Source organism: Anabrus simplex, chromosome 3 (genome assembly GCF_040414725.1).
Source record: "Anabrus simplex isolate iqAnaSimp1 chromosome 3, ASM4041472v1, whole genome shotgun sequence".
In the NCBI taxonomy this organism is placed as follows: Eukaryota; Metazoa; Arthropoda; class Insecta; order Orthoptera; family Tettigoniidae; genus Anabrus; species Anabrus simplex.
In genome coordinates, this window is record NC_090267.1 from 345,956,085 (window position 1) to 345,968,647 (window position 12,563).

Consider the following 12,563-nt stretch of genomic DNA (forward strand, 5'->3'; position numbering starts at 1 on the left):
GTATAATGGATCAGCATTAAATTTTAATAACAGTTCTTCAGAAACTTAACGAATGGAGATCAAGATCCAATAGAATCTGGAGGACATGAGGATATCGTCTTTACAAAGGCCCTCTAGCAAAAAAAGTACTGAAGCATTTACCCCGATTTGTAATTGGATTCCTAGTCCATAACAGTTTAATAAACTCGATTAAGGACTTCTGACTGTCGGTAGCCCTGGAAATGGTTTTCCGTGGTTTCCCATTTTCACACAAGACAAATGCTGGGGCTGTACCTTAATTAAGGCCACGGGCGCTTCCTTCCCACTCCTGGCCCTTTCCTGTCCCATCGTCGCCGTAAGACCTATCTGTGTCGGTGCGACGTTAAGCAGCTAGCAAAAAAAGGGACTTCTCATCAATCTGTCCAAGAATGGCAATGTGAACAATTAAAGAGGAGAATAAAACTTATACTCTGATAAATGTCCATGCCCCAACAAACGACAAAAATGCCAAGGAAAAAGAAGAAACCGATAAATTTTGTGAAGAACTGGGCCATCTACTATTAAACATCCCTGATGTAAACATTATACTCTTGCTTGGAGATTTGAATGTAAAAATGGGGCAAGAAAGGAAATACCTGCTGTCTTCCTTCATTTTTTGAGTAAATTTCTCCCAGCATTTTTTCTTCTTCTCTTTTAACTCTCGATTTCTTGTCCCGGTAAACTTGCTCGAGGTCTCTGATCTTCCCCTCGTGCCTTAGCTGTTCTGGCTTGGATTTTCACTACCTCTTTCTTTTTGTGCTATGTTCCTTTCCTTTATTGAGGATATTACTCCTTCATTCCACCAGGGTGTCTCTTTTTCCCTTACTCTCGTACTTCTCTTCTCGCAAAATTCATTTGCTTCTTTTATCAAGGTTTTTTAAAATCTTGTCCACGCTATCTCACCAGTCTCCACTTCTTGTGTAGGCAGTTTCCTCATATACGTATCATCTATATCGGTCCTGATGGTCGGTCCTTTTTCCAATTTGTTGTAGTTTCCACACCTTATGTAATTTCCTGGTTATCTTTGGTACATTAATCTCTTTCAGATCTGTTACTAATAACATTGGTCACTATTGAGGTTCTTGCTTGGGATCACCTTGACATGACACAAGTCTAGTTGTTTCTTACATTATATGATAAATAAAACTGCATCTCCAAAACTTATACCGTTTCTCTACACGTTTGGTTATGAATCTTCGTAGTGTGTTTTTACAACCAGATGTCCTTTCTGACATCAATCTTATCGGAGAGATTGCTGAGATGAAATGAATGACGCGATATAAGTATAAATACATTTTTTACGGACAGCCAAGCGGCCATTAAAGCAGTAGAAGCAGTCCGGATAAAATCCAGTATTGTCTGGTATTGCCATTCACTTCTCCTGAAGCTCTCAAAGTACAACATTGTCAAAATAATATCGGTACCAGGGCATGCAGGTGTAGAAGGAAATGAAAAGGCAGATAAACTGGCCACGAAGGGGGCAGAAACACATTTTGTAGGCCCAGGACCTGTGTGCAGGATTTCCTATGGACAAGCCCGACACTAGATAGGAAAATGGGTACAAAATGGAAAACTGGAAAAATACTCCAGGATACAGGCTTGCAAGGGAACTGATAAAAGGACCAAACAAGAAGCATACTAAAGAACTGTTGAAACTCAGCAGAGAAAATATAAGATGTATAGTAGGACTGTTGATAAGACACTGCCATCTGAAAAAACACCGACATAGAATGAGAGTAATAAGGGGCAATATATATAGGAAATGCAATGAAGCTGAGAAATCGGCTGAACACATACTTTTTGAATGTGTGGTGCTGGGTAGAATCAGACTTCACTCTAGGACTAACAGGTGAAGAGACAAAAAATCCAAGAAGACACAATAAGAACAACCTGCAGCTTTGTGAAGGGAGCAGGTGTATCTAAGTGGGTATGAAGGAAAAACATGGTAGCAAAAGATCTCGGAGGTTGACACTGTGCCGTTCCCGCGTCCAGGTTGGGTCGCGTAAGATCCAAACTAGCTCGAAGACAATACCAATTTCCAAAATGCAGTCGAAATTCCGGGCTATGGGTTCCGAAACGAGAGGAAACACCGCCATGGTTAACTATCGAATATACAAAACCTACGCAACGGACGTCTCCTAGTCGCAAATCTGGTTTGTTTCCAAATATTATAGCATAATTCTTAATCTATATTCACTTAAAAGCTAAACACTTATCCTAGAAAGTCACTGAAAGGATCATTAATTTTATGCAATACTATTTATTAAACTATCATTCATTAATAAATCACTTTGGGAGTGGCGACCCCATCGTACTAACAGCCTATATCTGCTTCACTCATTACATCCCTGATCCGGTCAATGACTGGAAAACAGGTTGTAGGTTTTCACTATTTATTAAAATGAAGAAAATCTTGAAAAAGTACTTTATAAGTGGTTTGCATACCTGCCAACCCTTCCGATTTACCCGGAAACTTTCCGGTTTTTAACTCGTCTTCCGATTTTCCGATTTATTTTTACTTCTTCCTATTTTTGACCAATATAACTTCTAGTACGGCCAATACTCTTCCCCTACGATAAATTCTTATGTGTTTGTGTAATTTACGAAACCTCATTTTCAAGAGTATTTATTTGATGCTTTATTTCGTGAGTATTTCGTCCTGCGCCTTCGTGTATCGTGTTTCCCGCTCACCACAGCAGCGTGTCCGCTTTATACAGCTGGGGATTCGGGGCGGCAATTGTCCTGCAAGCAAGACAGGCTGGCGCGCCCTGGCGACTCAGTTAATCGGGATGAAAGAATGAGTTTATTATTGTTGTTCGCGCGCTGTTAACATCGTTCCTGTGCGTAGTTTCGTCGGAGTTTAAATTGTTCTGTTCTTTGGCTGTTTGCAACTCTCCATTCTGTATCATAATGTTTCATTGCTGGATGATCAAGGAATTGTTTGGTGCATGTCCTTTGAACCTGGACAATGTACACAAAAACAGAAGTGGAAAATGTGAATCTTCAATAGTCCCTGTTATCACCTCTTGGATATTATAACCTCTTCACCAGGGAGTAGTTCAGAATTTGAATTTTTATACTGCAGTGTTGTGACCATGGTGTTGAATAGAATTGGAAGTTCTTGGGAGTGTCAATCTAAGAATTTTAACAATGATAGCCATGATTGATAAAGACTTGAATGCCACTCTGACATTAAATTGCAGCAATTTCAAGTACTGTTGTTTAATCGAGGAGTCTGGGGTTTTTCTTGACCCCTGGTATTTGATCTGCCTTTCCTTCCTAATCCTTGTTATTAAAAAAGTTAATCGTCTGTGGTCAGAAGCAAACTGTTCTACAGGTCTTACTACAGATGCTTCTTATCCAGGCTGAGTGACTCAGATGGTTGAGGCACTGGCCTTCTGACACCAACTTGGCATGTTTGATCCTCGTTCAGTCCAGTGGTATTTGAAGGTGCTCAGATATGTCAGCCTTGTGTCGGTAGATTTACCGGCACATAAAAGAATTCCTGCAGGATTAAATTCCGGCACCTCAGCGTCTCCAAAAACTGTGATAGTAGTTAGTGGGACGTGAAGTCAATAGCATTATTATACAAATACTTCTTCATTATTAAATTCAAATTTGCCGCCTGTAGGGTTCCGTTATGTTGATACAGTAAAACTTTTTTTTACATGTTTCACACGTTTTCTACACTTGTGAGTTCTTTACAGAAGTCCCATCAAAATCCTATACTTATTATGGCAAATTATTTGTTCATAATTCTTTCATTTATACAATTTTTATTCTTGTAAGATCATATCTTTAGTCCTGGAGGCTAAAATTCATTGTTTATACGTTTTTGATGGTTTCAATCTTTTAATCGCATGAAATATTCGAAGCACAAACTTATGACTCACACTGTGTTTTTCTTGTAAATAATCGCTTGAAGTTATTTTGGAAAAAAGGTTGTGAAATACCAAATTGTACTTGCTTCAGGCCTTTGTGTTCCCTGCTTCGGTTGTGGTTAGCATCATGAGTAGTGAATATTAAGAGAAAGTGTATTATGATGCTTAAAATTACATATTTTGAATATATTATAGCAAAATGGCACCATGTAACTACTGTAGTTGAAGTTGCTAAGAAATTGGGGATTGCTCCATTTAACTTGGTAATTTATCAAACATTTCTCTTGATAAATTATTTCATTCCCTAATTTTTTTTCTTGTAAATGACTGTTTGCCCCAGTTAGTCCTTGTTGAATTATTGTGCATTTGATCACACGACCCGATGCTGAGGTTCTTCTCAATCAAGTGATGTGACAGTTGGTGTCTTCTGTTAATAATCTTGGCTGTGAGACTTGTACTGTTACTAATGACTCTTAATGTTTTCCCATTTGGTAGGGCAATTTTCAATGTAATTCTCTGGACAATTCATGTTGTCCTAGCTTCCATTTCTGTGTTTTCATTGGGTGGACACACTTGTGAATGTTGAAATACTCTGTTTGGTTTCAATGGTCTTGTCAAGAAAGTCTGCAGGTTCAAGTCCACTAAGGAAATATCATTTGGGTACTCTGGGTTTACTTCACCACATCAGGAGCAACACATTTCCCACTGTCTAAATTTAAAATTTGTGCCTTACTACGATTGAATTGTTAATGTAGTGACTGCCATAATATCGAACCATTCAGTATTAGGCTTTCAGACCAATTCTTATTAACCCTTTGAGGGTTGGGTTTTCAAAACACTGATACACCCCACAACTTAGGTTTTTGCATTCTCATACATAAACCCCATTATAAATTAATGTAGATGCAGATCATGCATAATTCAGAAGGTGGAAAATCACACAATCTTCATGATTTAAAAAAAAAAATTGCATGGTATTTCACAAAAAGTGGTGTGGAACACAGATGTTAGTCTTTGCACCACTAATAAATGGTCCTTTGGTTCTCCCTTTGGACTGATTTTGTCATTTCTAGGAAAGTGATAGGTCTAGTTGCTCGGGAATAGAAGTGCTGACAGCAACTGGACCTTTCACGGTCACGCAGGGGCAGAGATACAATGTGAGGTCAGTGCAGAGCATGAGCCGGGTGGAGATGAATGCATCAGTACACTAGTATTATTACACTTCTCTGGTATGTTAGTGTATCTGACCCTCGGCATAATTCCTGAAAATCAGCACAGTCCTTTCACAATTATCAGTTTTTTACATTCAGGCTGAGAGAGGAATTCCTGGGTAATTACTTCCCATGAACTGTGCATGATACAAGCTTTGCGTGCCTCTGCATATGGAGGATGTAATTCTTCTTGGTCACTGTCACTTACTCCTTCACCCTTGATTATGATATTTTCAGGAGGGAAGAAGTCTTAAATTTTTCTTCGATATGGGAAAATTCAGAATTCTCACGTCATTCGTCAAAATTTCAAACACTTTCTCACTATCTAGTACTACTTCAGCACGTCTGTGAGTGGCCATATTCGTCAGCTAGCGATTGATTCCCAAAAGTTGTAGACATTCCCATACAAAAACTAAGTTTACAGAACTTCCCGGAGGATACGAACAAGTGCAACATCTGTAAGTAGCCAATAGATGGGATAAATTGTCCATCAGGTGTTGAATATAGAAAAAAATTTTCCCCTCATCCACTGTTCTGTGTTTTATTAAATCAAGGTTTTGTCAAAGACCATTCTATTGTACTTTATATACACTTGAAAATAAAATTTGGCATTTTTCAGAGCTCCAGATTGTATTCAAGCAAATCGACACTCACCCAAATATCCGAAGACAGTTTGGACGTAAAAGATACAACTTCGTCATCCGTAGTTAATGGTAAGCTCCATTTGGTTCATATATTTGAAATGCTTATATCATTGTTTGAGACTAAGAGTATAGTTAAGCTGTTTAATGTGGTGCAGTTCTTAAACATACTCAAATTATGGTCAGTATTCTAGGTAATGTTTAACACCTTTGTCTACATTGGTAGTTTCAGCAGAATTGTATATCCTTCTCTACTAGTTTTACTCTGTATTGATTAATGGTGAAATTGAAATGGCAGTAAGAAAGATGAAGAATGGAAAAACTGCTGGAATACAGTGAAACCTCGATTCTCCGTTTTTCGAGGGACCATGAAAGTAAAACGTACAACATGGGAAAACGGAAAATCCGAGAATGAATGAAAACCGTCAACAATTTGGCTAAGCATCACAAAAATGAAATATGTATAATTATAATCTTACAAAAACTCCTAAACTAAACCAAACCAAACTACAGCCCCAGTGGGACTTTGCCTGCCAAGCGACCGCTGCTCAGCCCGAAGGCCTGCAGATTACGAGGTGCGCTTGGTCAGTGCGACGAATCCTCTCGGCCGATATTCCCGCCTCTGTAGATCGGGGTCGCCATCTCACCTTTAGATAGCTCCACAATTAAAGGTAATCGCGTAGGCTGAGTGGAGCTGGGACCAGACTTATATCCAGGTAAAATTGCCTCACCTGGTCGCAATCGAACCCTGGCCCTCTGGATGAGAGGCGGGCATGTTAGACCGCGAAACCGCATTAATTACCGGTACGCGAGTTCAAAATCTCGATACTTAATATTCAATTTTACAGGGGAATCTTAGTCTTTTTCCCGTGAAAACTTCTTTCAGTTCAGCAACTTTGATTAGGCTAGCTAGCCAAACTCTTTGTAAAATCTTATAACGCCAAGCCATACGACAATCGACCACAAGTAGTTTTTAATTCTCTCATCTAATAAAATAAAGCACATTAGATACAAAAGCACCCAAAATGAGGGCGAAATCCTTTCATTTCTTAATCTTTCATTGTAATTTGGTCTCCGGTATACGGGTATACTGTTCGTAGTCAGTTTCTGGAAATCTCGTACCGCGCAAATTAGGCCTACATTGACTTTTAAAGGTTATGTTGAACTCGAAAACCTGGTTTCGAATGCAAGTATCGATTCTTAAAGGTTCTCGAATGCATTATATTCAATTCTGCGCGTCACAAATCCAATCAAATAGGAAAGATAAAAGAAATATCAAAACTTCAGATATTACGGTTATTCGTGACCTTGAGGTCATCTGGAAAGCGTGCTCGCTGCACATGTCAGTACGAGTTTGAAATGATACCAACCATTTAAAATGTAACGTGCGCAAATGAAACAACTGCGGTTTTTGGTATTTTAACACGAAAACGTAAAATTCCCACTCTTTCATTAGGACCTAAATAGTAATAGGCAATCCGAAGACCTCCCATGGCTTTCTTTTTTTTTAATGTAAGGTGCAACATCTATTTTGGTCTCGCTAACATAATCATGTACGATAATATCAAAAATACTGAATTTGTATTAGAAGGAGCAGTTTCGATTCCTGCCTGAAAGCCCAGTTACTCTGCAGTGCCCTGAGCAAACTGCCGAAAGCCTCTTCGGCAGTCCGATTGGAAAAATGTAAAAATATAAACATCTAACTCTGAATATAATATGGACGTTTTATAAGTGTGAACATTTGACGAAACTCGTTCCGTCTTCAAGCAGAGGTGTCGAAATCCGCCGTGTCTCCGTGCAATTGTTGTGGCCACTCTCTGCTTTATGATTTTCCGAGATTCTCTAAACAATACCACCCAAATGCGACGCTAAGATTGTCCCTTATGCAAATTCACCGCCGATCGCTTTTCCAGTTCCGGTACAGTACTTGCTTTAATTATCGCAGTGACGGGGCGTTAACGCCAAGATCCATAAATATGCCACACGTGTCCTTTTGTGAGATACAGTTTATTAAAGAACGATTGATCGAGGATTTAGCGTTGATGGGACTGGAATTTCTGGACGGTTGATCCGGGAAATCGTTTCTTCGAGGAAGGGATAATGTGGGTCTTTTACAACGTGATTTAATTACGATGCTCGTGGGACCACGTAATTTGAACGCATATTCTGGGAAAACGTATTTTCCAGGAACGGATAATCGAGGTTCCATTGTAGATGAAATTTCAGTGGACATATCGAGTTCTCAGGATTATCTGGGAGAATAATGAGGTCCATGATGATTGGCAAAAAGGAATAATCATCCCAATTTTCAAGAAAGGCCATAAGAAAGTATTGAACTACAGGGGAATTACTCTAATATCCCACGTTGCTAAGATAATGGAGAGGATACTGGAAAGTAGGATAAGGTTGAGGGTTGAGAATCAGATACAGGAAGATCAGTTTGGTTTCAGAAGTGGAAGGTCAACAGTAGAGTGCATTTGCATTATGAGAACTAATGGAAAAGCAATGGGAGTATGGGAATGATATGGTGATGTCATTCATTTACATTTGAAAAGGCATATGACAGTGTCCCCAGGACTAAAGTTTGGGACTGTCTGGTGCAAAAAGGAATTAGACAAGGATTAATAAAAATGATCATGGCAATGTACAAGAATGTTGTAGTTGCGTGCAAACATAAGTTTGCAGGACAAGTTGGTTCAAAATAACTAGTGGGCTGAGACAGGGAAGTGCTCTATCACCAATCCTGTTTACAATAGTAATGGATGACATCATGAGAACAGCAAAAGGAGCATATGGAGGAAGAGAAATGGACATGTTGTTATTTGCAGATGATATTGTGATTTTGGGAGAAGACGGACAGGAAGGTTCAAGAACAGTTGGATGTGGTGAATGGGAAGGTCGAAGAATGTTAATTGAATATAAGTGTAGAAAAGAGTACAACTCTTGTTATAACTAGAGGGGAGAAAGAAGACTTGCAGACAAGCCCCTGGAAGTAGTGGAAAGGTTTGAATACCTGGGGAGTGAATTAATGGGGAATGTTCGACTGGATGCTGAGATTAGCAAGAGGATTCAATCTGGAAGTTGTTTCTACTACAGTGTAAGACATGTTATGGGACAAAGATGTGCCAATGGAAGCAAAGAAAACTATATACAAGATGTATTACGTTCCCATAACAACTTACGAAGCAGAAACTTGGACAGTGACAAAGAAGGATGACAGTCGAATACAGGCAGCCGAAATGAAGTTCTTGAGGAGTATGATAGGGAAGAGTAGAAGAGACAAAATAAGGAATGAGAAAATCTGGGAAGAAATTGCAGTGGAAAAAATGAATGATAGAATAGAGAAGAGCTGACTAAGATGGTTTGGGCACATAAATTGAATGAGTGATGAAAGAATGCCATGTGATGCAAATGTAAGGAAGGAGAGGCCGTGGACGACGGTGATCGAGATGGAAGGACACAATCCAACGCAGTATTATAGGAAGAAACCTGGACTGGGACACAGTGTTGGAGGAGGAGTGGTGGAAAGATGGAAGAAAGTGGAGAGGAACCCTATTTACCTCTATCAGGCTACAGCTGATTTCCCATTTTCACATCCAGGTAAATGCCAGGACACCTCCTATTCATATGCCACAGCAGTTCCCTTACATGTGCTTAACCAATTTCATTCATTATCATTCATTTCATCTTCTTTAGCTTCTTAACTGAGGTTGACATCGAGAACGGCATCTGGCCGTACAAACGCAACATAGAAATTCTTCACCTTGTGCGCAACCCGGTATCAGGGAATATAACTAACTGGTAGGCATACAGAGCACTAATGTGTACTTAAAGTTAACCATTGTCAGATCATATCATGGTGTGTCCCTTGTGCCATTCTTCAAGTGGAAAAAATTGAGACTATATTTTGTCTTCGGACCACTTCAAAGTTGAGTTTCCGCTCTTAAACAAAGTAGGTGGTTAATTTGGGTATATTTTCATTGATTTAGTAAGTTTTTGGAAATTTTGCATTTGACAGGGAGACTGCCTCTCCCCTCTTCTGTTTAATCTGGTACTACAAAGAACGCTGAGGAAAGTAACAAACCTAGAGACAGGAATTCAACTGGGTAGAAGAATCAACACGCTGGCATGTGGATGGTGTAGTCTTGATAGCACAGAATGAGCAAGATCTTGTTAAAATGACAAGAGTTTTTAAGGGAAGAAGCAGTTAGTGTGGGCTTAAAGATGAATATGGAAAAGACTGGATACCTTGTAGCGAGCAGAGAAAACAATAACAAACCCTTAGATGTGGTTGGAGAAATCTTCGAAGAATTAAAGCATTTAAATATCTTGGGGCATTACTCAGAGAGAGGAATGAGATAGACCAAGAAATAATGGCTAGAATTCAAGCAGGAAACGGGTCAAGGTTTGCTGTCGGAAAGCTGCTCAAGTCCCAACTTCTATTGGGACACACGAAGATAAGGATCTACCGGACTGTAATACAACCCGTGGTTCTGTACGGAGCAGAGACCTGGACTCTGACCCAAAAGACAGAAAGAAAACTCGTGACATTTGAGAATGCTGTGCTGACAGATTCTTGGACCGATGAAGGATAGAGGCGAATGGAGGAAATGGAAAAACCTAGAACTTCAGGAATTGTACAGATTGCTAGACATTGTGGCTGTGATTAAAGAGCGTAGGATTAAGTCTTATAGACACGTTATCCATCGAGAAGGTCAGATAACCAGGCCGGTGGTGGAAGAAAATGTCAGAGGCAAAAGACCAAAGGGAAGACCACAATTGAGATGGGATCGATGGGGTCAGAGAGGATATGAGCAGAATGGGACTGGCCGAAGAAGAATACATGGATCGAAAAAGGTGGAGGAGGCTAATTGGCGAGGCCAAAAACGACTAGGGTTTGTGTGGCCGACGTAGTAAGTTATTCGGTTTTATCGCCACCTGTGTCCATAAATTACCACTGCCCGTGAAGAGTTAATACATATCTTCATTTGCATACAACGTGTCACAGTACAAACCACCACAAAAACCTGCATTTGTGAATACATTTCTCCTCATATGATTAGTGTTGGGAAAGACATTCAGCTGGAAAACTGAGATTATCCACATTAGTGCTTACCACATGGAGTTAGGAAAGGGCCAGGAGGGAATAGTAAATGTCGTGAGAATGCTGAAGTTTGTTGACGACTGTCCAATTTGTTCACTGGTATGTCATAGATTTGATTCCGCCTGATTTCAAGAACATGATTTCTTGTTATTTATCATAGCAAGAACGGAACACTCCCCAGGTTGTCTCTAATGAATAGAAAGTTCAAGTTGGAAAAGAGCAAAGTTCACTGAACCACTGCATACAATCTGAGTTACATGATTTACCATATGATTTAAATGGGAGAGGTAAAACCAATAATATTGTCTTGGTTGTAGAGGTTAGGGTGTGGGTTAGCTAGAAGAAAGTCTGTGCTTTACTTTCACTAAAGAGAGAGGGTTTTTTTCTTTTACCCTCATGGTATTCTGTGCTTCAATACATTCTAATATTAATCAAATGTTTTCAGATTTTACATCAGCTGCTTTCAGAGAAATGAAGAAAAGTCTTGATGGTGCAGTAGCTTGCCATGGTGATGAGGGCATGGTTTATTCTGTTTGGCTGTCATATGCAGAAATATACAATGAAAATGTTTATGATCTCTTGGAAACTCCCCAGAAAGGCCACAAGAGGAAACCCCTATTTGTTGGTGAAACTGATCAGAAAGATGCTTTTATTAAAGGTAAGTTAACTAGATAAACCAAAAGATTAAATGATTAATTGTACCTGGTGAAACAGTTGCCCTTGTTATATTGGAAACTGTGTAATCCAGTAATAAGCATTAATTATGATGGTGTCCGGCTCCATGGCTAAATGGTTAGCGTGCTGGCATTTGGCCACAGGAGTCCTGGGTTCGATTCCCGGTGGTGTCGGGAATTTTAACCATGGTTAACCATAATTGGTTAATTTCACTGACACGGGCTGAGTGTGTGTGTAGTCTTCATCATTTCATCCTCATCGCTGTGTGCAGGTCGCGTACGGGCGTCATCAAAAGCGAAGTGAAGGCTTACTACGGAGTGCTGGAACCAACACATCACTTTGCTCTACGTAGCCTGGACAAGCCGCGGGTCGCTTTTCTTTGACTTTCAGCAATGATTGAAGAATTTGTTGTATCTGCAATCTATGGGCTATATTACGGAAGCTTGCGCCAATATGTATTCTCTTTGAGAGCACTGTTAACTTTAATTTTTCATGTGAATGTCTACCACACTTGCGAGTCAATGCAATCTGATAAGCATGGCTGCTCACAGGCATGTGGAAGTTTTGAATGGTGATTAAAACGTATATGTTAATGATTGATGAAAGTGAGTGTTCAGATTTGTGTGGAAGTGATTTAGAAATTGTTGGCGATATTGTACCCGAAGTTTCAACTGTTGACGATGAAGGTGTGACAATGATGAAGAATTACAACCAACCATCGTGAAGAGGCAGAAACGAAATGTATGAACTGATCACCGGGTCTGGGAAAAAGAAACGGGTAATAATATACTTTTACCTACTGATTTTAGCTATAAGCCCGATCTAGCCGGAATCCAGGACCAATCTTTGACTGAAAACTTTCCAACACTAGAAGTTTTCAAGATAATTTTTCTGCTTACTTTAGTGAAAAAATAGTCATAGAAACGAACTTGTATCACACGCAATATGTAGAGAATACAGTGAAACCTCGATTCTCCGTTTTTGGAGGGACCTGGGGATAAAAACGTACGATACGGGAAATCGGAAAATCCGG

The 12,563-nt window shown here is 39.6% G+C and overlaps 1 protein-coding gene across 1 annotated transcript in view; it reads left to right on the top strand.

The window, feature by feature from the left end:
* Positions 1–12,563, top strand: part of LOC136866805 (kinesin-like protein KIF20A) — a 430,278-nt gene that overhangs the window by 68,725 nt on the left and 348,990 nt on the right. Inside the window, exons 6-7 of the mRNA XM_068226714.1 lie at positions 5,730–5,823; positions 11,301–11,513. Coding sequence (XP_068082815.1) covers positions 5,730–5,823; positions 11,301–11,513 — 307 coding nt within the window. The remainder of the gene's footprint in view (positions 1–5,729; positions 5,824–11,300; positions 11,514–12,563) is intronic.